At 44.0% G+C, this 26167-nt stretch overlaps 1 protein-coding gene across 15 annotated transcripts in view; it reads left to right on the top strand.

Moving 5' to 3' along the window:
- Window positions 1-10043: 10043 nt before the first annotated feature.
- The window catches only part of MAP7D3 (MAP7 domain containing 3), a 145756-nt gene continuing 129632 nt past the window's right edge, over window positions 10044-26167 (top strand). For 14 of the 15 annotated variants that reach the window (XM_089672244.1, XM_089672240.1, XM_089672237.1 and 11 more), the window contains exon 1: window positions 10049-10140. In XM_089672244.1, coding sequence (XP_089528370.1) covers window positions 10095-10140 — 46 coding nt within the window. In that variant the 5' untranslated portion in view covers window positions 10049-10094. Of the gene's footprint in view, window positions 10141-26167 lie in introns of all 15 variants that reach the window. The other variant, XM_089672229.1, reaches the window with a different exon arrangement.

Genomic DNA, 26167 nt, shown 5'->3' with positions numbered 1-26167 from the left:
AATCCCGTTTAACCCCTTGATCGCCCCCCCCCCCAGTTAACCCCTTCACTGCCCTGTCACCAGTGTCACTGATCAGTGAACCGATTTTTACTGATCACTGTATCAGTGTCGCTGGCGACTTCCGATAGGGTTAGCGCCCCTCCCAGATAGCGCCAGTTTGCCTGCTAGTACACCAGTAATCCCATTTAACCCCTTGATCGCCCCCCACCCCCCCCAGTTAACCCCTTTACTGCCCTGTCACCAGTGTCATTGATTACAGTGAACAGATTTTTACTGATCACTGTATTAGTGTCACTGGTGACTTCCGATAGTGTTAGCGCCCCTCCCATATAGCGCCAGTTTGCCCGCTAATGCACGGGATTTTTTTTTACCAAAAACATGTAGCAGAATACATTTTGGCTTAAATTTATGACTAACTTTGAGTTTGCGATATATTTTTTTATAGCTGAAAGTAGAAAATATTGTTTTTTTTCAAAGTTTTTGTGATTTTTTGTTTATAGCGCAAAAAAAAAAGCGCACAGGTGATAAAATACCACCAAAAGAAAGCTCTATTTGTGTGAAAAAAAGGACGTAAATTTAGTTTGGGTACAGCATTGCATGACCGCGCAATTATCATTTGAATTAGTGCAGTGCTGTATAGCAAAAAAAGGCATAAATTACAGTATCTATACCATAGTTTGTAGACGCTATAACGTTCACACAAAGCAATCAATATACACTTATTGGGATTTTTTTTACCAAAAACATGTAGCAGAATACATTTTGGCTTAAATTTATGACTAACTTTGAGTTTACGATATATTTTTTATAGCTGAAAGTAGAAAATATTGTTTTTTTAAAAAAAAATTTTGTGTTTTTTTTGTTTATAGCGCAAAAAATAAAAAGCGCACAGATGATAAAATACCATCAAAAGAAAGCTCTATTTGTGTGAAAAAAAGGACGTAAATTTCATTTGGGTACAGCATTGCATGACTGCGCAATTATCATTTGAATTAGTGCAGCGCCAAACAGCAAAAAAAGGCCTGGTCATTAAGGGGGGTAAATCCTCAGGAGCTCAAGTGGTTAAACACAAAAAAAGTAAAAAAAAAACACAAAGAATACTAAATGAAAAAAACTAAACTCCAACAGAGCAATGGAGCAGAGGAGGTGTTTGTGGAAGCTGACTAAAGAAGTTTTCTTACAAGAAAACCTGTAATATTTTCTCTGATTGGACAGATTCTTTTCAAGATTTTGACTTTAACCCACTCAATACTAGTTCATAAAAACAGTGCTAGCCACGAATTTAAAATTTTGAAAGCTGAACAGAACATATAAAACAGCAACACCACAAACATATACAGTATATATGGCAACAATGTTGGCTGTCACCTTGTATCTCTTGATTATATGTTCAAAATTTGATAGAAGCTTGATTTGAAAATTAAAGCATAACTTTTAGTATTTAGAGTAAAAGCAACTAAAGTGTCTTCCGCAGATTAACAGGTGGATAAATCCTAATTTTACTGCACTTTATTCTTTTTTGTTTGTTAAATGATTGTTGTGACGGAGATCAGAAATATTATTTTATTTTTGTGTTGTTTTGTTGAAATTAACACTGTGTCAAGCAATCAGCCTGTCTGCCTAATTAAATCTATATGTTCCTGCAGTGGGTGGGAGATGAGGTTGATCTCAGCGGGAGGCACAGACAGCATGGTGTCCTGCAACTGAAAAAAAACAGATATGTCCGCAACTGGTGCTTGAGGTTTGGTTGAATTGATGGGACAATATAATGTCCCTATGTTGGCAGAAAGGGCAGAAAGTTCAGAGCTTAAGTCAGTGATGGACAGAGGAGCTCATGGTTGCAGGTCTCGCTAGAAGATGCATTGAACTGCTGAGACAGATAGTTCTGAATGGGCAGTGCTTTGCTTTCTGCACCGCTGCAACTTGTAGTTCTGCACTGTCTGTGTGGCTTTCCTCCACCCTCTGCTCTTCCGTCAACTGTTCTCTGTGTGGTCCTGAAGCTGCGGCCAGGACACACAGCCCTCTGAGGACCTGTGATGAGTTGGTGAAAGACCTCTGCCCTCTGGACCTCCTTTTCCAAGCCACTCTGCCTAGACTTCCTCTGCCGAGGCCACTGTTGGCTGGTGAGTCCCTGAATTGCTGCCCTGTGCTCCTGGACTTTGCTGTACCAGTTTGAGGCCTGCTACTCATTGGGCCTGGATTGTTTCTCTTTGACTCTGGACTAAGCTTTGCTGTACTAGAGTGCCACCCTGTGCCAAGGACTTAACCCCTGTTGTGCTGGATCCCTTTCCATACCTGCTATGTGTCCAGTTCCTTTTGCGGATTAACGGTTTGCCTACCAGAACTCTGCCATCTCTGCTTTGTGCCCAACCTGTGCTACGGACTTAACCCTTTGTCTGTTTGAGTTCTGCTATCCCTACTTTGTGGCCAACCTGTGTTACGGACTTAACCCTTTGTCTGTTTGAGTTCTGCTATCCCTACTTTGTGGCCAACCTGTGTTACGGACTTAACCCTTTGTCTGTTAGAGTTCTGCTATCCCTACCAGGGGTGGACTGACCATTTGGAAACTCGGGCACTGCCCAAGGGCCGGGGGTCAGTAGGGGGCCCCATGAGATGCCCATGGTACCTTTTTCATAGGCTTTTTTGAGTTTGGGCAAGGACACAGGGGCCCCATGATCCCCTATTGCCCGGGGGCCCCATGAGTTGTCAGTCCGCCCCTGATCCCTACTTTGTGTCCAGCCTGTGCTACGGACTTAACCCTTTGTCTGCTGGAGTCCTGCCACCCCTGTAGTGTGTCCAGCCCTGTGTTACGGATTTGACTCTTTGCCTGCCAGAACTTTGCTACCCCTGCTGTGTGCCAGCCCCGTTTTGCGGACTTAGCCCTTTGCCTACCAGAGCCTGCCTTTCAATAAAAGCCTTGTGTGTACTCCTGCTCTCAGTGTGTATTCTGTTCCACCCACACCTCTATCACAATTGTACTGGGGTGTACAGTATTTGTATAAAAGTTGTGCAGCGCTAAATCAAACAATATAAAATTCAATAAATGCAGATAATTACCTAAAAAGTCCAAAAAGCAAAAATATTATACATTAAGAGGTATATATATATATATATATATGTATTAATTATAAATTGCAACCCAGGGTGACGTATGTTAATCCAGATATAATGTTATTCAACAGTCCATGTGAGTGGCAAGCAAATAGTTAAAATGCGCACTTACCAGATACGCATAGATAATGCACAGTATATAAATCAATGAAGATCAGCCCGGAGTCCCTCTTAAGGGTGGTACTGGAGATGACAGCCCAGGGTGGATGGATAACATCAAGGTGGCACTGTCTGGAGGTCCCCTTTAAGGATATGGATGCAACCTCTTCTGAATCTGGAAATGGTCACCGGGGGGAGGGGGCTCTGGTGGGTTAAAAGCTCACCAAACAGCGACAGAAGGAAATGCCCATAGTGTAGTAGGTTATGATCCAAAATTTATTAAACGTATAAGTAGATAAAAATGAACAAATCCTTAATGTAGATACAAAACAGTAAAGCAGCCTAAAACTGCTATGAGCACTGACCAGCTGGTATAAGTATGGCGGCCGCCGGACCTTTGTGATCCGGCGGCGTAACGTCAGGGCGTGCAAGCTCTTCCAAGATGCGTTTCGTACAAAGAGTACGTCCTCAGTTGGGGTATGCCACCCCTGTAGTGTGTTCAGCCCTGTGTTACGGATTTAACTCTTTGCCTGCCAGAACTTTTCTATCCCTGCTGTGTGCCAGCCCCGTGATGCGGACTTAGCCCTTTGCCTACCAGAACCTACCTTTCAATAAAAGCCTTGTGTGTACTCCTGCTCTCCGTGTGTGTTCTGTTCTACCCACACCTCTATCACAATTGTACTGGGGTGTATATGTGTTTGTGTGACTCGTACTTGTGGCACATTAATTAAAGCATATTTTGTGGGTGCAAAGACTGAATCTTATGTGTGCTGTGTATAGAGGGAGTAGGCTTCGATTTTCTTTAAACATACTCCTTTAAGCCCCTCCCACTGTCTACAATTTGGCCACACCCACCATCCGCCACCCCGCATGCTGCATCATTACTTTACTTAGAGGGACCAAAGCCTATCACAATCATAGCAATCAATTGTAGCATATGTTTGCTGATCATACATCACCGCGGTGATCTGAGCTGGAAGTTCCCCCCCCCCCTTTCTGGGACACTTCACAGAACCAGAATACTACGGGACCATTCACAAAGTGCAGCGCGCTTCGCACATGTGCGGTAGGATACCAGCTGTGAAGTCACAAGGCTTCACTGCCAGTTACCCTTACTTAAAGTGATACTAAACCTAAAAATGTTTTTTACCTTAATGCATTGATTGCATTAAGGTAAAAATTGTTTATAGTTTCCCTGTGCTCTCCCTTCAATGTGTGAGGGGAAAGAGAGGGGAGAAGTAATCAGTGCTGTGCAAGGCTGCATCTCTTCACCCCTCGCTTCCTCTCCACACAGGGACTCGAACAGCAGCAAAAGTCATTGGCTCTTGCTGCTGTCAATCAAGTATGGTGAAGAGGAATTGGGGGGGGCTAATTCCCACTGTGTGTGCCTATGGAGCGCGGCTCCATAGACACACAGGTTGGGAGCGAGCACGCAGCATGTGTTCCCATACAAAATGACTTGCTATGGGAACACACAAAGAAGAGAAGAAGCCAGGATCGCTGGCTGGTGACTTGAGAAGAGGAGGATCAGGACCGCTCTCTGCACAGAGCAGATGAGTATAACATGTTTGATATTTTAATTTACAAAAAATTCTGCCTTTAGCAACACTTTAAGATGCCAGCACATAAGTTGACTGAAGAGTCGGCTTGGGTGAGGACATCATTGGATCCCTGGACAGGTATGTGTCCTCATATTAAAAGTCAGCTGCTACAGGATTTGTAGCTGCTGACCTTTAATTTTTTGGGGGGAGCCCGGAGGTCCACTTTAGGACCCTCCCACCGTTAGTATGCAAAGAGCTGTGCCAAATTGTGCTATATCATTCTTGTCCTTTGGGTGTCTTTCAAAATCCTAGCAATCCCCCCAACTAGAGGGAACATGTAGGCTGCCATTACTGATCTCCTAAAAATACCATTGCCTGTGGGAAATTCTGAACCTCTGACTTCTACTTTTTGGACTGGTTTATACCAGATGCAGTCAAACACATTTTTAAATAGACATGTGTGATTAGTTATGCTCCGAATCAAAATTCCGACTAATTTTTCGATATTCAGAAATTTGGATGTATCCAAATTCCGAATCACAATAGTAATGAATGAATGTAAATGAATCCTCCGAAATAACAACACAAAATTTGTGTGAAATAACGACATTCAAATTCACTTTGGATTTGGAAATGAATCTGAAATGTAAACATATTGAAATTCTAACATGTGAAAAATTTGGCAGCTGCATATGAATTAAGAAAAAAAAAAATTCTAATTCTGATGCTGATTTGAATTTTCCTAATTCGGTCGATTTGAATTCAGTTCAACCAAATTCCGAAAATTTGAATTGAATTAGAAAACAAAACGAAACTAAACAAATTTAACAAAACTAAATTAGTTAATTAATGTATCGAAATGAAACCAATTTTTTAGTACTGCCCTTCTATTTTCAAATGCAGTACCAACGCATAAGGCAGAAAAGGAGCCTAGTTTACACCATAGAAGTGCTTTCATAAAAAAAAATACATCATGCTGCATTTTTATGGAGCGGGATTCACGTAAACGTGCATGAATACACTGCAAGTGCATTTAAATGCAACTAATTTAAACAAAATCATTAAACACACCGCAAATGCATTACAAAGGCATGTAAATGCAGGGATGGGGTGAGAACGAGCCCTTAGCTTTACACACAATCTCTACATTCAGTCTGCTGTTCCGCATGTTTGTTTACAGCCAGGGGCGGACTGACAACTCATGGGGCCCCCGGGCAATAGGGGATCACGGGGCCCCTGTGTCCTTGCCCACACTCATAGCACACCCAAAAAAGCCTATAAAAGGTACCAGGGGCATTTCATGGGGCCCCTTACTGAACCTGGGCCCTCGTGCAGTGCCCTCGTGTTCGAATGGTCAGTCCACCCGTTTACAGCCTTTGCTGTTCATTTGCAGCACTTTTTTTAGCCATGATTCTGGTCCAGTTCTGGAATGATTATGTACAAATGAATCATGCTGTATTGTTTAACTTGTTGCCGACCGCAGATAGCCGAATGATGGCTGCACTGCGGCCGGCCAGTTCTGAGTGGACGTCATATGACGTCCCCCCAGAACGCGCTCTCCTGCGCGCCCCAGGGGGCGTGCACCCGGCGATCTCCGTGATCGCTGTGTCCTACGGACACAGCTGATCACGTGATGTGGTAAAAGGCCAATCACAGCGGCCTTTTACCACCTGATCAGCGGTGTCCAATGACACGCTGATCAGAGGGAAATGCAAGTGCCGGTTCTCGGCTGCACTTTCCTCACGCTGTCAGATCGTGAGGAAAGTACTGCCGAGAACCGGCAGTTGTCAGAGCGGGGATCGGCACCGATCATCAGGGCACTGATGATCAGTGCCCTGATGATCGGTGCCCAGCAGTGCCACCCGCAAGTTCCGCCCACCTGTGCCCAGCAGTGCGCCCACTAGCTCCGCCCACCTGTGCCCAGCAGATCACCCACCTGTGCCCAGCAGTGCACCCACCTGTGCCACTCTGCAATGTCACACACCTGTGCCCAGAAGTGCCACCTACCTGTGCCCAGCAGTGCCACCCACCTGTGCCCACCAGTGCCACCCACCTGTGCCCACCCACCAGTGCCACCCACCAGTGCAGCCCAGCAGTGCTGCCAGTCAGTGCCACCAGTCAGTGCCCAGCGGTTGTGCCAGTCAGTGCCCAGCAGTGATGCCAGTCAGTGCCGTCTATCAGTACTCATCATCAGTGTCACCTATCAGTGCCGCCTATCAGTGCTGCATATTAGTGCCGCCTATCCATGACACCTCATTAGTGCTGTCTATCAGTGCCGCCTATCCGTGCCACCTCATTAGTACTGCCTATCAGTGCCCTTTAGTGCTGCCTATCAGTGCCCATCAGTGCTGCCTCATCAACGCACATCAGTGAAGGAGTAAAATTACCTGTTTGAAAAATTTTATAATAGAAACAAAGAAACTTTTTTTTTTTTCAAATTTTTGGCAATTTTTTATTTATAGCGCAAAAAGTAAAGCGCAAAAAGAAAGCTCTATTTGTGAGAAAAAAATGATCAAAATTTCATATGGTTACAATGTTGCATGACCGCGCAATTGTCAATCAAAGTGCGGCAGCGCTGAAAGCTGAAAATTGGCCTGGTAAATAAGGGGGTATAAGTGCCTGGTAGGCAAGTGGTTAAAAATGTGCCTGAAAGCACTGCAATGGTGTAAAGGCTCTCTCACGCTATATAGGTGTGTCCGAGTGTGTACAATTTTCGGACTTTCCCGGCAGCCTATTTATTTAAATAGGATGGGAAAGCGCAAAAAGTATGGCAAGCATGATTTTTAAAATCTTGATGCACTAAACCCCATGATATTGCGGTAATATGCGTTTTGGTGGCTGTAAGCGCATCCATATTTGCTAGAAGCGTGGGGATGCCATTATGTATTAAAAGCACCCTTGTGGGTCTGCAGAGGGCAGTGCGTTTCTGTGCTGTGTGGGAGCATTGTACATTCTTACACATGTTCTCTCCCCGCAAGTGGTTTGAACCTGCCCTTACACTGGGTGTAGCTGACCCATTTTTTATGCACTACGAATGGATATGCAAGAAAAAATGTATGTATTTCCCATGCTTGCCTCCAGGACTTCTCACAAATATCTCCCATCCTATGGAACTCCCTACCGCAATCTATCTCCTACTCTACCTACTTTTAGGTGATCCCTGAAAACCCTTCTCTTCAGAGAAGTCTATCCTGCCCCCACCTAACAACTGAATTTCTACTTTCTCTGTAAGCTCATCCCCCACAGTTCTTACCTTCTGTATCACTTTGACCCTCCCTGTTAGATTGTAAGCTCTAGAGAGCAGAGCTCTCTGATTTCTCCTGTACTGAAACTGCACTGTCTGCCCTCATATGGTAGAGTAATGCGCAAACTGTTGGCGCTATATAAATCCAGTAAATAGTATAATATTTCAATGGAATTCTTTCAGGGCCCATTTACAGTATGAGCTCCATGTGAATTGCACAGGACTGTGCTGCGTGTTCCTGTGCGATTCACATGCAGTTCTGTGCAGTGCGATTTCAGGCCATTTATTCTGAAATGGACTGTATTATACTTTTGTACCATGTGATCTGGTGCAGGCAAATGCAACCTGATTTTGGGGTGTTGATAACTTTGCAGTGACACCCACTGCAGGTCACCAGGGCAGTGCAGTTGGAGTATGGTGCAGGAAACAAGCACAGAATGCAGGTTTCCTGCACTGCATTCTAGTGTGAAGGGGCCCTTATACCAGGGTTTGACAAATTTGCTTTGAATCTAGGAGCCAGCTAAAAAAGGTAGGAGCCAGCATTTTTTTTTTTGTGTAGTGAGCGCCCGAGGCAAGGCAACTTTTGGGCGACGAGCTTCACGCGATGCGATTTGCTGCGCACAATCACGGCAAAACCACACTATGTTTTAGGTGCTATTGAAAATAATGGCACCTGAACCTGCGTTTTGAAATCACAGCGATTCTGCCACCATCCCAAAACGCCCAGGTGAATGGAGCCGCCCTGGTTCACAAATGCAGTTCTGAATGTGTTTTCAAACTCACAGATTGGCATGACAGGCTAGATGTTATGTGTTCCTATTGAGGTGATTCGCACGGATGCGATCCATGCGCATTGTGTTTTCAGTGCCATTATGAACAGGGTCTGTGAGGGAGGGATTCCGGGGTAGCCGATGTCGACCAAGAAAACCTTGCGGGGCCCTTTCAGCTGTTGTATATTTTGGGTATGACCGCTGGAAGTTTTTGTCTGGATTATGTGACTACTGGTGCCTATACCTACAAAGGGATACTGAGGAAGCCATAAGTAATTGAATTTCAGAGCCCATCAAAGCATAAAGATCCATCCCAGTATCCAGAGAGGGGATTCCCTGTAAACTCAGGCTGCAACACCCATCCATCCCTTTAAAAGGGGCCTCTGGCTGTTTGGATTGAAGTAGTGCCCTGGAGTTTTCTGCTGTGCCGCTTGCCATTCAGAGGGAGGATAATCCATCACCCGGCTTACCCTGTTTCCCTTAAGAGGACCTCTGGTTTTATATTTATATGCGCATTTCTATTGCGCATCTGGTGAGTGTGTAATCTTACTACACCCATTCACACAAGCACTGAAGTATGGTTGGAGTTGGCACCTTAAGAGCACATATTGTCACCTTATGAACTTTTATTATATATTCATTGTTCCTTTATGAACTTCCTATCATTTAATACTGAGTTAGCTATACAGATTTTTAACTAGTTATTATTGAGTCATTTTTTAGCGCTGCTTTGTGATTTTATGCGGAGATAAGTGTTCACATAAAATTGCTATTGACGGGAGTGTTTGCATTGAAGTCAATGAGAAGCAGTGTGTGAACCCAGGTGCCAGGTGCAATTTCTAGTCGCCATAGTGACTTGGCGCCTGGGATTACACCAGTGCAGTGCTTTCACATGCATTTTAAAAAATACAACATGCTGCATTTTTCTTTTTTGCATATAAACTTGCTGGAATACACAAAAACTGCACATGCAATACAATTGCAACTCTGTAAAAATAAATAATGCTTTATAAATGCATTCCAAGTGTGGGTAGAACATTGGGATTGTGGTGAAAGTGAGCCCTAAACTAGGCTCTTACTGATCAGGGACAAGCATGCAGCCAGTGAAGGGACAATTGTGTTCTGAAAAGAAGCCAGAGACAGCGAGCAGCTCAGGTCACGTGACAGACAGCGCTCCTCTGTGGAATGACAGCTTGGGCGGGAAGGGGTTAACCCCAATCACAGTCCTCCTTAGCAACTGCAGCAGCAACAGGAGCGGCGCGTGATTGCGGGGGGCGCATGCGCAGCCCAGGGCGGATAGAGAGAGCGGCAATACCGGGGGAGGGGAAGATGGCGGACGGTAGCGGCAAGCTGAAGGAGCTGCGGGAGCAGATGGGTGAGTGTGGACTCCGGTGTACCGGGGCGTGTGTGGGTGGTCTGCCCGTGGCGGGCGGGGAAAGGCGAGAAGAACAGGGAGAGGCTGTGGAGAGCTGGCGGCTGAGGGGAGACGTGGCCTGTCATGGAGGAATGAGAGGGGGGCAGCTCTCAGGGGGGCTCCGGGGAGGGGGCAAGCACTCCGCTCCGGCCTGGAAACTTCCTACCACTTCTTCTGGGACATGAGCGGAGATTGTGTGCTGGGCGGGGGGAGGGGCTGACACCTCCAACTTCTGAAGTGAAGAATGAGGGACACTTCAAGGGGGGTGGTGACCTGTGGCCAAAAGTGGGTGTGGTTACATTTTGGTGGCCAGAAGGGGACAGTGTGGCACCCTCTGGGTCCTTCAACTGCCCCCCCCCCTTTAGCTGTACCTGTAGTGCCTGGTGATATACACATCTTGGGGGTCCTGAAGCTTCACAGCTATGGCAGGAATTCCACCCCCTGGTGCTGCTCTGCCAGGACCCCCCAACTGCATGCAATGCACAGGATTCTAGGGTGGGGTTGAAGGGGTTAAAGCAGGCAGTGAGGAGGCAATACAGTACCTCCCTAGCACCTGGCAAATGCTGTCTGAAAAGCAATCCAAATGCCAATTGCTCTTCAGAGACCAAAGCACATGTGACCATTTTTTTACAGTGTTCTTTATTTTATTTAAATTTTTAGCAGCTTTGTTGGGGGGGTTTGAAATCTGAAACAGACCCCTGATGTCTCACTTCAGAGACAGGGACTGAGGTCAGAGATTCTTCTGTTCCCTTCTCTGCAGCCTCAGCTGCACTGGAAGTGGAAGAATGGGAATAGCTTTGTACATTCACAAACTGAAGCATAGAAAAAACAGTTTACTACACTTAAGTTTTGAATGAGCACATATGTGATCGGTACCAGTTGCTCACTGTGTTCATTCAGGAAATGAAGAGGCCAGTAATATATTTACCTGCTCTCCATCCTGAACTCGATCCTCCTATGTCCTGCAGCCAGCTGGAGGGAGAGGAGGAGAGCTGGTAGCCATATGGGGAGGGGGGGGTCACAGGGGGATCAGAAATCAGAGCTGCAATGGGGAGCAGGAAGGAGGGTGGGAGGTGGCACAACTGGCAGCAATTAGAGCAGTGGGCAAGGGTGGCGTTTTGTGCAAATACGGGAACCGATCCCTCTGCAGCACTGCAGAGCCCAATGCCAGAACTTGTCTCCAGGATTTATCCTGGATCCGCAGGACACCATGATTTCAAGGAGATCTCAGAACGATACCGCCTATTCTGGAATGGTAGGGAGGTATGGGTCTGATCTTCCAGGGAGATGTCTTTTCTTTCAGCAAACGTTAGGGACGGTCAGGGCTACTAAACAAGGATACATAGACATTAACACCCCTGACCTAGGACATGGGGAGCAGGAAATAAACTGCACACCATGGTGTATATCAGCCAGGTATGGGCCTCTACATACAAGGGGATGTGGGGGTTCATTCTGTGCAGATGAATAGAGAAAGGCTCCTCTTGCTGCACTGATGAGGGCCACGGATCATCCCTTTTTCTCCATTATAGCACACATTTTGAAACTTTTTATAACATAATGTACTATGATTTAGATAGGATCTATGTAGTCATTTTATGTCTCATGAATAATAGCCCCCTTCAGAGTGCCCTGTTGTGTTAGGAGTCCGCGTCATGTCAGGGGTCCTTTTCAGGGAGTGCCTCCTACTTGTCTGCTTACCTTTCCCTTGTACCACCACAGCACTACTACAGTTGGTAGAAATCTTCTGCTGAAGCCTGCCGGGAAACAGACATTTCCAGGAGTGTCAGTCTGCCCTCCATGTCCTCCAATGAATAGAAGCCGACAGGAGGAACTGGAGAGAGCTGTGGAGGATCCAGGAGATCGACACACTTGGAAATGCAGATTTTTTTTTTTTCCCCTTGAATGTCAGCATAAGATTTCTACTGAATGGAGCAGCGTCCTAGCAATGTAGACCATGGGAAAGGTGAGCATTCCTTCTCCTATTTTGCAGGTACAGCTTTGATTGGGTTAGTCACTTTTCTATTTCAAATGGTGCTTAGCAAATGGAAAGTGGAACTACATGCTACCTTCTGGTCCATTCACTTCAGATGCACTATGGGAGGGTGTATGTAAGTGGACGGTGCAGCATTTTACATCTGATTATCTCTGATTTAGTCTGTAGGAAAGTTATAGAGTTCACAAACTATGGTATATATCTGAAAATTGATCAATCCTGTAGTACTGACAACCAATCTAATTTCTTGAGGCCTAAAAATGTCAGAACAGTACAGATATCCCCCAAATGACCCCTTTTTGCAAAGACAGTCCGACGTACTTCATAAGAGGCATGGCAAGTTTTTTGAAGTTGTAATTTTTTTGTCACTTTTTTAGAAATTGAAGAAATTAAAAATGATTTTCATAATTTTTGTTTTTTTACATAATGTCACCAGTGCAGTACAGCGTCATCATGTAACTGGTGTGGCAGTCATCAGGACACTTGATTGGTGACAGTACGAAAAAAAAAACTGATAATTTTTTTTTTTTTAATTTTTGTATTTTTATTTTTATATTACACTATGACTGAAGTAGTAAAATGGTTGGTAACACTGTACTACTTTGGGGTTGTGATCAGTATTTTTTTTTTTTACACAATTTGATAGCAAAAAATGTGTTTGCTATAAGCAAGCATTTAACTGTATGAAATCGATTCATTCAGGTTTTTTTGTTGTGATTAGTTGTGATTGGCCACGGCTAATCATGAGACGCAGATGGGCTGTGATTGGCCCAGCCTGTGCATGTGATCACTGTGACCATTCACAGCTAGACACACTTGTATACAATGGATGGCATGGAAGGAAGCCATCCATTGTATACAACTGTCATGTGACCTGCTGTTATTGGTCACAGCAGGTCAAATGGTACTGGCAACAGGGCCGGTACACAGATCTCTCATCGGCTGTGTCCGAGGTACACAGCCGGTGACAGATCTCGCCACAGCGCGGCGCTGCAGGCATGCGCAAAGAGCGATCCGGGAAAGACGTCATATGACGTCCTACTGGAGGGACGAGAGGTTCGCCCGGTCGTCATTTTACTATATACCGAGCAGGAAGTAGTTAATGTCTAAGAACTGAGCAGACATAGATTTGACATACTTACCATTCCACTCTGATTCAGAGGGGGAACTTTTCCATGGATCCCCTGCTAATCGATATGGACATGGCCTGTGTGAAAAAGGCCTTAGGGTGGTGGTAGCTATATTTACAAGCTATGTGGACTGGTGTCAGCCCTGCCTATTTTCTTAATTCCAGGCTACTCAGACTAACCCATTCTCCCATCTCCACAAAATAAAGGCTGATTATTCTGTACTCTTAAATCAAGGATTGGAAGATGATTTGAGATAACACAGGAAGTGGACACAAGACTGCTTTGAATTTCTGACATGATTCAAAGGCATTTTTTTGCACTTATGCAGCAGATGTAACAAAACGCCTCCACTGGTAAATTCAGACAGACATAAGCAAAGAAAAGTTCATTGTTAGAGCTAACATGAACTTTACCACTGCATGTAGTAAACATAGTGTTCTATATAAGTGTTTCTCAACTTTGTTTTTTTTTTTTTGTTTTTTTTAAAGTCAAGGCACCCTTTAAAATTATGGACAGTCCTGAGGCACCCCATTCTAAAATGTAAAGAAAATATTCTCATAGCTTTATATAACGCAGCAATACCACACATGTAGGACACCCAACAGTAGAGGTGCTTTATTCTTCCAAAGCAAATACACTTTTGCACACTGGTACTGACTAGTATTCCGGTGTTTCTCTTCCTCAGTTTTTCTCCATCACTGAGCTAATGTGACCCCAGCACTGATGGAGAGGGGCAGGGGAGGGTCAAACTAGGATTCTGTGCAGGCAGCTGACATCCTCCTTATCAACTGATGATGTCATTGGTTGTCAGGATGCTGGCGGCTAGAAGGTCATAATGGTGCACAATGAAAACCTGTGGCTTTGTGTAACTAAAAGGCAGGCTTGTTCCACATGCTGGCTTTTATATAAGTTTTGGGCAGTTTTTAGACATTTTGCAAAGGCACCCCTGAAGAAACCTCAAGGCATCCCAGGGTGTCTGGGCACTCTGGTTGAGAAAGGCTGTTCTACATGTTGGAAGGTTACAGTTTGGTTTGGTGGTATTTGGTGTTTGTAATGTTGCAAGGATGGTAGATAAGTTTAAACATATGGCTTTAGCCACATATCTGCACAGTATAGTGTAACAGCAGAAAGCCTCTGTGGTAAATCGGGATAGCTCATCCATCTTTAATTCAGCAAAGCTGCAATGAGAACAGTAGCTTAACTAAAGTTTGTAGGTTGAAATTCTGGTTTTACTTGAGCATGTGTTGTTTTTGTTTGAGTATGTTAGTAAAGCTTTGAATTTCATAACCTAGATATTGGTCAATCTCTTAAAGTGTGACTAAACCCACAACAGTAAAATCAGTCTGTATATGAAGTATAGCATGCTTGTTATACTTACTGTGGAACCTTAAGGGTTAATCCTTTGCATTGTGTAAAATGCTCTTTGATCCTGACTTCTTTGATCCTCTCCTTTTTCCAGTGTCTACCTCTTATCTCTGGATAAGATGACACTGCACATGCTCAATTTGGTGTGTATTGCTAGAGAGGTTTTTTTTTCTTTCTTGGCAGAGTGCATGTGATCAGCACAGGGCCAATCAGCACTGCCTGACAGAGGTCAGGGGTTCTACATCCTCCTAGAAAAAACTCCTCCTACAAGCTTTAACCAGTGCTTGGCTGGATACTGATAGAAATCAAAAGATTGCTATATACTGCTGATGAGAAAAGGTATTTAGCAGTTTATATTTACTAAAATAATTGCACTTCCATGTTCTGTGTACTGTTGGAGACCAGATATAGTGAATGCAGGGTCCTGGGTTTAGTAACACTTTAATTTTTCAGTCCTGTTGCATTTAATAAATATCTGTTATATCTAACAGGTCTGTGGCCAGGGTTAGGCTTGTGGTAGTACAAGTTCTAGCAAGGTCCACAGCTGGAGAACAGGTTGTCTACCTCAGAATTATAGTAGTACTATAGACAAAACCTTTTTTTTTCCTTTTGGATAGAGTAAGGGAAGTTTATACACCTGTGAGATTTTTTTTTTTTTTTGCCATCTATGTCCCATTGCAGAAATTTGCCTTTACTTCCTGTCCCATAGCCAAACAGGATGTGAGAGGGAATTCCCTGGGGACCTCCAAGTCATCAGAACTAGTGTCCCCATTGGAAGATTCCCCCTCTGTTACTTTTCTGAGGACAACCCAAGATTTGGGTTTTTCTTTTACCTTCGCTTTTTATGATAATGGTAAATATAACAAATAGAGGGAGTGAAAACAGCATTTTTTTTGCCTGTGTGCAATTACAGCTTTGTAAATTGATAAACAGGTTATTATTACAGGTTCCCAGATTGCTGAGATCTGGTAAAATGCATTCCTGCTCTCATTGCCCTAGTCATAGTGCCTGACTTTTCCCATGCATTATATTTTATTTGTAACGAGAAATAAAAGCAAAACATGAATCAATCTCAAGTCAACCTTAAGGCTAGGTTCACATCTGTGCGGGTGGTACCGCTGCGGATCCACACACAAATCCGTGCAGCCGCACCATCCGCACAGAGGAATGCAGACCCGCGGGCGAGTGCCATTAATTCTAATGGCACACCACCTGCTCTGGAAATCTGTACTGTACTTGGAACCGAGGTTCCCGTGTGGGCTGCGTTTTCAGAAGAAGTGCAGGGACTTCTTTGCTACGTGTCCTGGGGGACGGGAGTCCATTCAAAGGAATGGGCTGTAATGCCTGCGCAAAATGCAGGAACGCAGATATGTGAACCAGAGCTAAAGCGGTATTAAACACAAAAATGTTAACTATTGCAGCTTACCAGTCCTTAAGGGCTAATTCACATTATATGCTCTGACAGACGTTTTACTGCATTGTAAACATCTGTCACCGCAAGGAGACACAGGAAACAATTGTTTCCTATGTGTCCCATTCACACTGCAACACAGCATATGGCTGCCCTGCAGCATTTTGTAGTAAAAGGCAGACATGCTGCATTTTATTGCTACACCTTGCTGAATCACACTGCAGTGTACAGCAACACAGCATTGCATTGCTGTACATTGCCACAGTTTTGTACACTTCAAATAAAGTTTGTACAAAAAAAGGGAGTCGTGTGATATGCTGAATCGAACACCACGCTGCCTCCTACCGCAATTGGCAATGAAGAGCTGTCAGAGCAGTACAGTGCTCAGGCAGCCCTCTGTTTTGTGTGAATTCACCCTAAATGTGGTGGTTGTTTTTTGGTTTTTTTTTTTTTTTTTTTTCTTTGTTTACTTTATACTTCCTTTCAGAATAAACCTTGGTCAGTATAAGGCCCTTTTCAGAAGGGGGTGGATCCCTTTGCTCAGTGGGGGATCTCTTGGCTGATCTCCCTGTGAGCAAGCGGGGATGACAGGTCTGTGTCTGCTCCAATGCTGTGGTTCCTATGGGGCAGTCGGAAGGAAACGCACCTCCTGTCCGTTTCCACTCGACTGTCATCTGGTCCGCCGGATGGATGGGGAACACTGTTTTTGGCATACAGGATTGGATAAGATGTTGACAGACAATTGTCCACTGGCACCTGCTGCTCCATAGAGGTCTATGGATGGTCCAATTGGGTCCCCCTGAAAAACTGACAGGTGGACCCAATTGGATTGTCAGTATGAAAGGAGAGGGTAGTGTTAACATTCACTATCAGATTTAGACTTTGCTAACCAATTACAGCCAATCTCCAACTAACACTCAGCTACAACAATTACAGCAACAGGTTTTTTTTTTTTTTTTTGCTTTTTGGGATACAGGTTTTACATAAATGAATATGACCAATGTACACACCTGTGAGTGGTAAATGGTTTGCCTGAGCTCTCTAACTGCCACTTTTGCAGGAAAGCTTCCGGTTACAGGAAGTTGCCTAATCTTGCCATTTATGTTCATATGAAAATTCTCAGTATATCTGATTAATTGACCAATGTAGTTAGAAAGATCTACATTATTTCCTTTGCTTTAACATTCAATTTTGGAATAAAAGTAGTTTTCCGAAAGAAAACCACATACACTATTAGAAATGTGTTACTTGAAAGAAAATTTCTATTTTACTCCTGCAAATTTTCTCATCAGTATGGTTAAAAAATGTCAAATTGACCCCATTAATGATTATATAAAATCAAACAACAAATTTCAAACACAATTCTACTGTTCTATGGCCAGCTTTACTAGCTGGATCAAGAGGTGAAAATAAAGAGAACAAATAGCCTAAAGAATAAAACTTGCAAAATACAGCCACAACATCTAAGGATTGGTAAGCTACAATATAATAAATATTTGTTTTTAATACTGCTTTAACTTTCTAAAAGCCTGTGTACACTAACCCTAATAAGTATGTACTGTGTGCTCACTATGCATATGGTCTTCAGCTCAAGTGTTTGTGCTGTGCGTGGAAAATAAAAATGTTAAAAGGCAAAATTCCTTCTGGTAGAATTCTGTGCTTGTCCTCTTGGTTGTGACGTTGATTGCAGAATGATGTCTCTAGAGCTTCCTTCTACTGCTGTGAACTGGAACTCTGCTAGCACTGTGACTGGTTTCCTTTCCGTCACCATCATTGTGAGCGGCTCTTAAATGTGACAGTCATTCCATTTCCGGGTATTTTATGAGTTTCCTATAGTGTGCATTTGAAGTTTCAGATAGTTTATTTTTAAAGCCCCAGTAAGTGTTCTAAGCCGTTTATGTAAAATTTTCATATTTAATATATCTGCATAAGCCAAAGAGTGTGTGTGTGTGTGTATATATATGTATATGTATGTATATATATATATATATATATATATATATATATATATATATATATATATATATATACAATGTATGTATGTGTGTATGTATATATGTATGTATGTATATATATATATATATATATATATATATATATATATATATCTCCACTGATAATTTTCGGTGTAGTGCTTTTTATGCTAAAAACAAGTAAGAAATAGCGTTCCTAAATATTTCTGTCTTTTTTGCCTATACTAGATGAATTCCTAACTGATATCCTTGACTTTATGTTTAATATTAGAAGAGAATTATAGCCAAAGTTTTTTTGGCTATACTCCTCTAGTGGGTCACAGAAGTGCACTTGTTTTTGCTCTCCCGTGACCCAGAGTCAGTTAATAGCAGGCTATTATCTGCTGTCAGCTGACATGGCAGAGCTGCTCCAGGCATTGGAAGGATCCTGACAATATTGTGGGGTTCCACCCAGCTGCCTGATTGACACCTGCCTCCAGCTCTTAGTGCGTGCCTGAAAGCCAAACCCTGCTACTCCTGCCCCCTCTCCAGACCGGCACGCCAGTGCTCTCCACTCTGAGTAGGTGGAGAACTAAGCATTCAGCGGTCTTCTGATTGCTCAGTTCTCAGCCTTAGAGCTGATGTGGGACAGCTGCAGCATAGAGGCGAGTATGGAATTTTTTTTTATATATTCCCCAAACTTCTCCTTTAACCCTTACACTTGACCTAACCTTACAACTCAAACCCATCTCTAACCATTTTTTTTTATATAGCTTGAGGAACTGTTGGAGCCTCTGTTATTTTTCTGTTTTGTCCCTTTTGAGGAACTTCTGTACACTTTGTTAGGACAGGAGATTAAGGGAAATCTCCAATGAGGAAGCAGACAAAAAGGAAAAAACACAATTGTAACAGTGTGGGGAAGGGCTAGAACCTCTCACATGTTTTTGTGTTTGCCAACAACCTTTCTAGCCATTTCTTGCCATAGGGACCAGAGGGGAGGGAAAGTCTCTTTAAAAAAAAACCCTTGTATGCATGCTTTTCATTTTATGCAAAATTCAAAAAAATGTATTTGACCATAAAACAACCTACTAAAAATTACTTTTAAGAGATACCTATAGTTTTTGATCTCCCAGTTGTCCCCTGAAAAATCCTTTGCTGCCACACCAACCTTGAATCTGGCAGTTATCGTATTTGACACACTGCGGCATACAGTACATATAGTATGGAGTACCTGTCTCCTTGCAGGCCGCCTTTTCTTGCACATAACCTTTATAGGCAATGTTGGGTTATAAACTGTAACTTGACTTTTGCACTTGTGAATGCTGCTATTTTCATTGCTATTTTTTTGTTTTTTTGTGATATACAACCCCCAATTCCAAAAAAGTTGTGACACAAAAACAAAATGGATTTATATGACTGATGCTCTGGCCCCTAAGGGACTTAATGTTGAACTGGATTTGAATTGTTTCATTACTGATTTGTAGTTTTTTTATATACGTATTCTATATACATATATATAAATCTGATTATTGTTTTATTTTATTTTTATTATTTTAGTATTTTATATTGTTATATATGTTTTATAATTTTTTTTATATAATTCTATTTTCATGATTATTTTATTTTATTTCATGATTATGGAGCTATATATGTCGATATGTTGTATTGTAGTTTACTATTGAGACACAAGATGGCGCTGTTATGATGATATGGTATGGTGCTGTAATTAGTAGCTCTGTTTAGACTAATATGCCTTTAGGTGTTCTTTTTGCCTATTGACCAATCGTATAGGAGGCAGCTCTATAAGAGCACGCTTCACACACTGTCAGACACTCCCTCAGAAGAAGTTGTATGACGAAACGCGTTAGGGCGTGGCTAGTCGGTGACGTCATCACGCATGCCAACCCATGTGTCCGGACCACGTGATCGCAACAGCGCCATCTTGGTTGCAGGCAGGCTGGTGAGACGCTGGATTGAGAGCTCTGTGCTCCTAGTAACAAAACGCTTGTTTATTTTTACTCTATGTGAGTGCGGTTTTATCAAGGGGGGATTATTTGAATAAATTAATACATTATTTGCACTATGGCAAGTGTTCTTTTTATCTGCATGTACTATATGGAGTATTTTGGATATCCATAAGCTGGAGTTCAGTGGTGGAGTGCTGGATCTATACAGATACGCTGGTTTTTCACCAGGTTCTGGTGTTTTGATGGGGTGTTTCAAGCACTGATTACTACACTGATGAAAGTTTACGTCATGACTTCATTAACTGAGGATCATATATGATATGGACTTTTTTGGATGGACTTCATGAGGATTCATTTGATTAATATTGCACTTTATGGTGGTGGTGTTTATATGAATTCATATTATTTATAACATTTATATATTCAAGGGTTGTGCTATTATTTGTGGCACATATATTTAATTTATTTATTGATCACAATCTTTGCTATAAGTTACAGTGGTTTTGTAATAGCAGCACCCACTTTAAGTTTTCATATGTTACTTCTAAGTACATAGGCGCAATGATTTAAATCTGATGGTGTTTTCTGGAGGAATCTAACTTAGACACCATTTTGAAAGTTTAATAATATTTTTTTGGATGATAAGTTCAGAATAATGTTCTAGTGTGAAATTGCAATATATCATCATCTACAGTTCATAATCTCATCAAAAGACTCCAAGAATCTGAAGAAATCTCTACGCAAGGGACAAGGCTGAAAAGCAATATTGGATGTCCGTGAGCTTTGCCCCTCTTGCCGGCACTGCATTAAAACAGTCATGATTCTGTGAAGGACATAATTTAGTGGGCTCAGGAATACTTCCAAAAATATCAGTGAACACAGTTTGCTGTGTCATCCAAAAAGCAAGTTATGGTTTCTTCTTTGCATGACAGAGCTTTATCTAAACGTGATCCAGAAACGTTGTCTTCTCTGGGCCAAAGCTAATTTAAAATGGTCTTTTTAAAAGTGGGAAACCGGTTCTGTGGTCAGACAAATCAAAATTTGATATTCTTTTTTGGCAACCATCGGTGTAGTGTCCTCCGGACTAAAGAGTAGAGGGACCTTCCATTCAAAAGCTTGCATTTCTAATGGTATAGGAGTGCATTAGTGCATATGGAACAGGCTGCTTGTACATCTAGAAAGGCACCATCAATGCTGAAAGATATATCTAGGTTTTAGAGCATATACTCCCATCCAGACGTCTTTTTTTCAAGGAAGACCTTGCATAGTTCAGCAGGACAAGGCTTAACTTCATACTACATCTATGATAACAGCATGGCTTTGTAGTAGAAGAGTCTGTGTTCTTAACTGGCCTGCCTGCAGTCCAGACCTTTCACCAATTGAAAATATTTGGCACATCTTGAAACGCAAAATACAACAAAGAAGACCTAGGACTTTGAGCAATTAGACTCTTATATCGGGCAAAAATGGGATGAAATTCCTCTCCTAAATCTCCTCAAACTGGTCTCCTCAGTTCCCAGAAGTTTACAGAATGCTGCTAAAAGAAGAGGGGGTGCTATACCGTGGTGTACATGGGCCTGTCACAACTTTTTTGAGATGTGTTGCTGCCATCCGTTTCAAAATTACTTTTTTTTTTTAAATGGTGCATTTTCTCAGTTTATTTTCTTGTACGTTTTTTCTTGTGAATAAAATATTGGTTTGAGATTTGCAAATCATTTTCATAACGTACCATCTTTTTGCATTCCTACATAAAAAATAGACCCTTGCTATAATAAGGCAATTTGAAATTGTAGGCAGAATCTCCATGGTTTTGACCACTATTCCAAAATCGCGGTCGAACATGCATAGAGCATTTGGGTGGCATTATTCTCAAAGGCACCCCTAATGCAGTGCAATTGTTTCATGACGGAATCCCGCAGCTAAAAATCCTGCTTTGATGCCAAAAAAGAAGCAAGAGGTTTTTAGGGCAACAAACACGTATAGGGCAGTCCACTGAAGTGAATGGGCTGCCCTATGTGTGACACACATTTTTGCTCTTTAAAAATCACGAGTGGGAGTACCTGTTTCCATTACAAGATTTCTGAACGGGGCCTAAAGAGCATTCCGAACATCAGCTTGTACAGTGTAAGGTTATGATTATCCTTGTCCTTGACACCTTACCTCTGTATATCTAAGCCAGTGGTCTCCAAACTGCGGCTCTTTGCTTGCCTGTATGTGGCCCTAGGAGCACTATTCCTCCCACTGACATTGACAATGAGTTACCTTTCCTCCCACTGACACCAATGATGGAGCGCTATTCCTCCCACTGACACCAATGATGGAGCGCTATTTCTCCCACTGACACCAATGATGGAGCGCTATTTCTCCCACTGACACCAATGATGGAGCGCTATTTCTCCTGCTGACACCAATGATGGAGCGCTATTTCTCCTGCTGACACCAATGATGGAGCGCTATTTCTCCTGCTGACACCAATGATGGAGCGCTATTTCTCCTGCTGACACCAATGATGGAGCGCTATTTCTCCTGCTGACACCAATGATGGGGCGCTATTTCTCCCGCTGACAGCAATGATGAAGCGCTATTTCTCCCACTGACACGAATGATGGGGCGCTATTTCTCCCACTGACACGAATGATGGGGCGCTTTTCCTCCCACTGACACGAATGATGGGGCGCTTTTCCTCCCACTGACACGAATGATGGGGCGCTTTTCCTCCCACTGACACGAATGATGGGGCGCTATTCCTCCCACTGACACGAATGATGGGGCGCTATTCCTCCCACTGACACGAATGATGGGGCGCTATTCCTCCCACTGACACGAATGATGGGGCGCTATTCCTCCCACTGACACGAATGATGGGGCGCTATTCCTCCCACTGACACGAATGATGGGGCGCTATTCCTCCCACTGACACGAATGATGGGGCGCTATTCCTCCCACTGACACGAATGATGGGGCGCTATTCCTCCCACTGACACGAATGATGGGGCGCTATTCCTCCCACTGACACGAATGATGGGGCGCTATTCCTCCCACTGACACGAATGATGGGGCGCTATTCCTCCCACTGACACGAATGATGGGGCGCTATTCCTCCCACTGACACGAATGATGGGGCGCTATTCCTCCCACTGACACGAATGATGGGGCGCTATTCCTCCCACTGACACGAATGATGGGGCGCTATTCCTCCCACTGACACGAATGATGGGGCGCTATTCCTCCCACTGACACGAATGTTGGGGCGCTATTCCTCCCACTGACACGAATGATGGGGCGCTATTCCTCCCACTGACACGAATGATGGGGCGCTATTCCTCCCACTGACACGAATGATGGGGCGCTATTCCTCCCACTGACACGAATGATGGGGCGCTATTCCTCCCACTGACACGAATGATGGGGCGCTATTCCTCCCACTGACACGAATGATGGGGCGCTATTCCTCCCACTGACACGAATGATGGGGCGCTATTCCTCCCACTGACACGAATGATGGGGCGCTATTCCTCCCACTGACACGAATGATGGGGCGCTATTCCTCCCACTGACACGAATGATGGGGCGCTATTCCTCCCACTGACACGAATGATGGGGCGCTATTCCTCCCACTGACACGAATGATGGGGCGCTATTCCTCCCACTGACACGAATGATGGGGCGCTATTCCTCCCACTGACACGAATGATGGGGCGCTATTCCTCCCACTGACACGAATGATGGGGCGCTATTCCTCCCACTGACACGAATGTTGGGGCGCTATTCCTCCCACTGACACGAATGATGGGGCGCTATTCCTCCCACTGACACGAATGATGGGGCGCTATTCCTCCCACTGACACGAATGATGGGGCGCTATTCCTCCCACTGACACGAATGATGGGGCGCTATTCCTCCCACTGACACGAATGATGGGGCGCTATTCCTCCCACTGACACGAATGATGGGGCGCTATTCCTCCCACTGACACGAATGATGGGGCGCTATTCCTCCCACTGACACGAATGATGGGGCGCTATTCCTCCCACTGACACGAATGATGGGGCGCTATTCCTCCCACTGACACGAATGATGGGGCGCTATTCCTCCCACTGACACGAATGATGGGGCGCTATTCCTCCCACTGACACGAATGATGGGGCGCTATTCCTCCCACTGACACGAATGATGGGGCGCTATTCCTCCCACTGACACGAATGATGGGGCGCTATTCCTCCCACTGACACGAATGATGGGGCGCTATTCCTCCCACTGACACGAATGATGGGGCGCTATTCCTCCCACTGACACGAATGATGGGGCGCTATTCCTCCCACTGACACGAATGATGGGGCGCTATTCCTCCCACTGACACGAATGATGGGGCGCTATTCCTCCCACTGACACGAATGATGGGGCGCTATTCCTCCCACTGACACGAATGATGGGGCGCTATTCCTCCCACTGACACGAATGATGGGGCGCTTTTCCTCCCACTGACACGACTGATGGGGCGCTACTCCTCCCACTGACACGACTGATGGGGCGCTTTTCCCTCCCACTGACACGAATGATGGGGCGCTTTTCCCTCCCACTGACACGAATGATGGGGCGCTTTCCCTCCCACCGACACGAATGATGGGGCGCTTTTCCCTCCCACCGACACGAATGATGGGGCGCTTTTCCCTCCCACCGACACGAATGATGGGGCGCTTTTCCCTTCCACCGACACGAATGATGGGGCGCTTTTCCCTCCCACCGACACGAATGATGGGGCGCTTTTCCCTCCCACCGACACCAATGATGGGGCGCTTTTCCCTCCCACCGACACCAATGATGGGGCGCTTTTCCCTCCCACCGACACCAATGATGGGGCGCTTTTCCCTCCCACCGACACCAATGATGGGGCGCTTGACCACCAAGCCTGAGACATTGTCTGCTCCCACTGACATCAGGGAATTTTCTGCTCCCACTGGCCACAGTCCAGCCCCACTAAAGTCTGAAGCACCGTAAACCGGCCCTTTGTTTAGAAAGTTTGGAGACCTTGATCTAGGCAGTAAAAGTGGGCACTTGGTTAAGCTGCTTACATACCTGCCATGCAAGTATATTGGGAATTCCATTGTTGCAAAATGAAAGCACCAAAGCTGCTGGCCTTGATTCTGAGGTAGTGGCCAGTCCTGGCTGGAGTATGTGTCTGCATCTAGTATGTATATGTTTGTTTGTCTGAATAAAGGAATAATTCCAGGTATGGCTATATTATACATAGTTACATTAGTCCAGCTTGGACCAATGTAACTATGTATGTATCATTTCTGACGATCCCTCTGCAAGATGGAAATATCTGAAGTAGATGCTACTATTCCAATAGCCAACTTGCTTTCACGTCTTGCACCAAAAAGCTACAATCCTGCCTACTGTACACAGGAGGTTGGCTACTTAGCACATTCACTTGTGGTCAGAATACATCAGACCAGCCACTCGGGATGAGGCCTGGAAGCAAGTGGAGCTCACTGACGTAGCGGTGTCTACTTCAGTGATTTTCAGCCTACAGGGGCATCAGCCAGGTAAAGAATAATGTCCCGGTTGGCATCATATTATGCCCACTTCTTGTTTTACTAAATCAGATCAGTGCTGTCATTCAGAAAGTTATTCTAATACAAAATGTATATGGCGCCAACCGTTTGCCCAGTGCTTTACAATATAAAGCGTGACTGTACAATTTAATACAAAAAGATTATGGGGGCCTGCTCATGAGAGCTCACAATCTAATAAAAAGTTAAAATTAAATAATTGATGGACAATACTGTGTTGTCATTGTCTGAGTAAGCGCATTTGTCTCCCTGTTGTCTGCTCTTTCTTCTGGAATGTTAGTATTCTCGCAATGTCTTCACTGTGCAATCAACTGTTGCTATTTGTACTGTAAATGCAGTTATATGTGTGAAAAACTAGTGTAAAACGTTTGACTAGTCCTCGGATTTTTTTTTTTTTTTACACAAAACCTTAGGTCTGAGCTGCTCCACTCCATGTTTCTGGATAAATGATCATCTCTGAGATTTTTATAGCTGCTATTTAATTACATATTTGTATTGTAGATTATTTAGCTTCAAGATCCAGCATGCAAACATGTTAGGTTCCAGGATTGAATTCAATTTTGCACTGTTGGAAATGTAGCCTAAAGACAT

This window comes from Staurois parvus, unplaced genomic scaffold (assembly GCF_062004578.1).
Source record: "Staurois parvus isolate SC_StPar_1 unplaced genomic scaffold, SC_StPar_1.0 ptg000123l, whole genome shotgun sequence".
Lineage (NCBI taxonomy): Eukaryota > Metazoa > Chordata > Amphibia > Anura > Ranidae > Staurois > Staurois parvus.
This window is presented reverse-complemented; position numbering and strand designations above follow the sequence as displayed.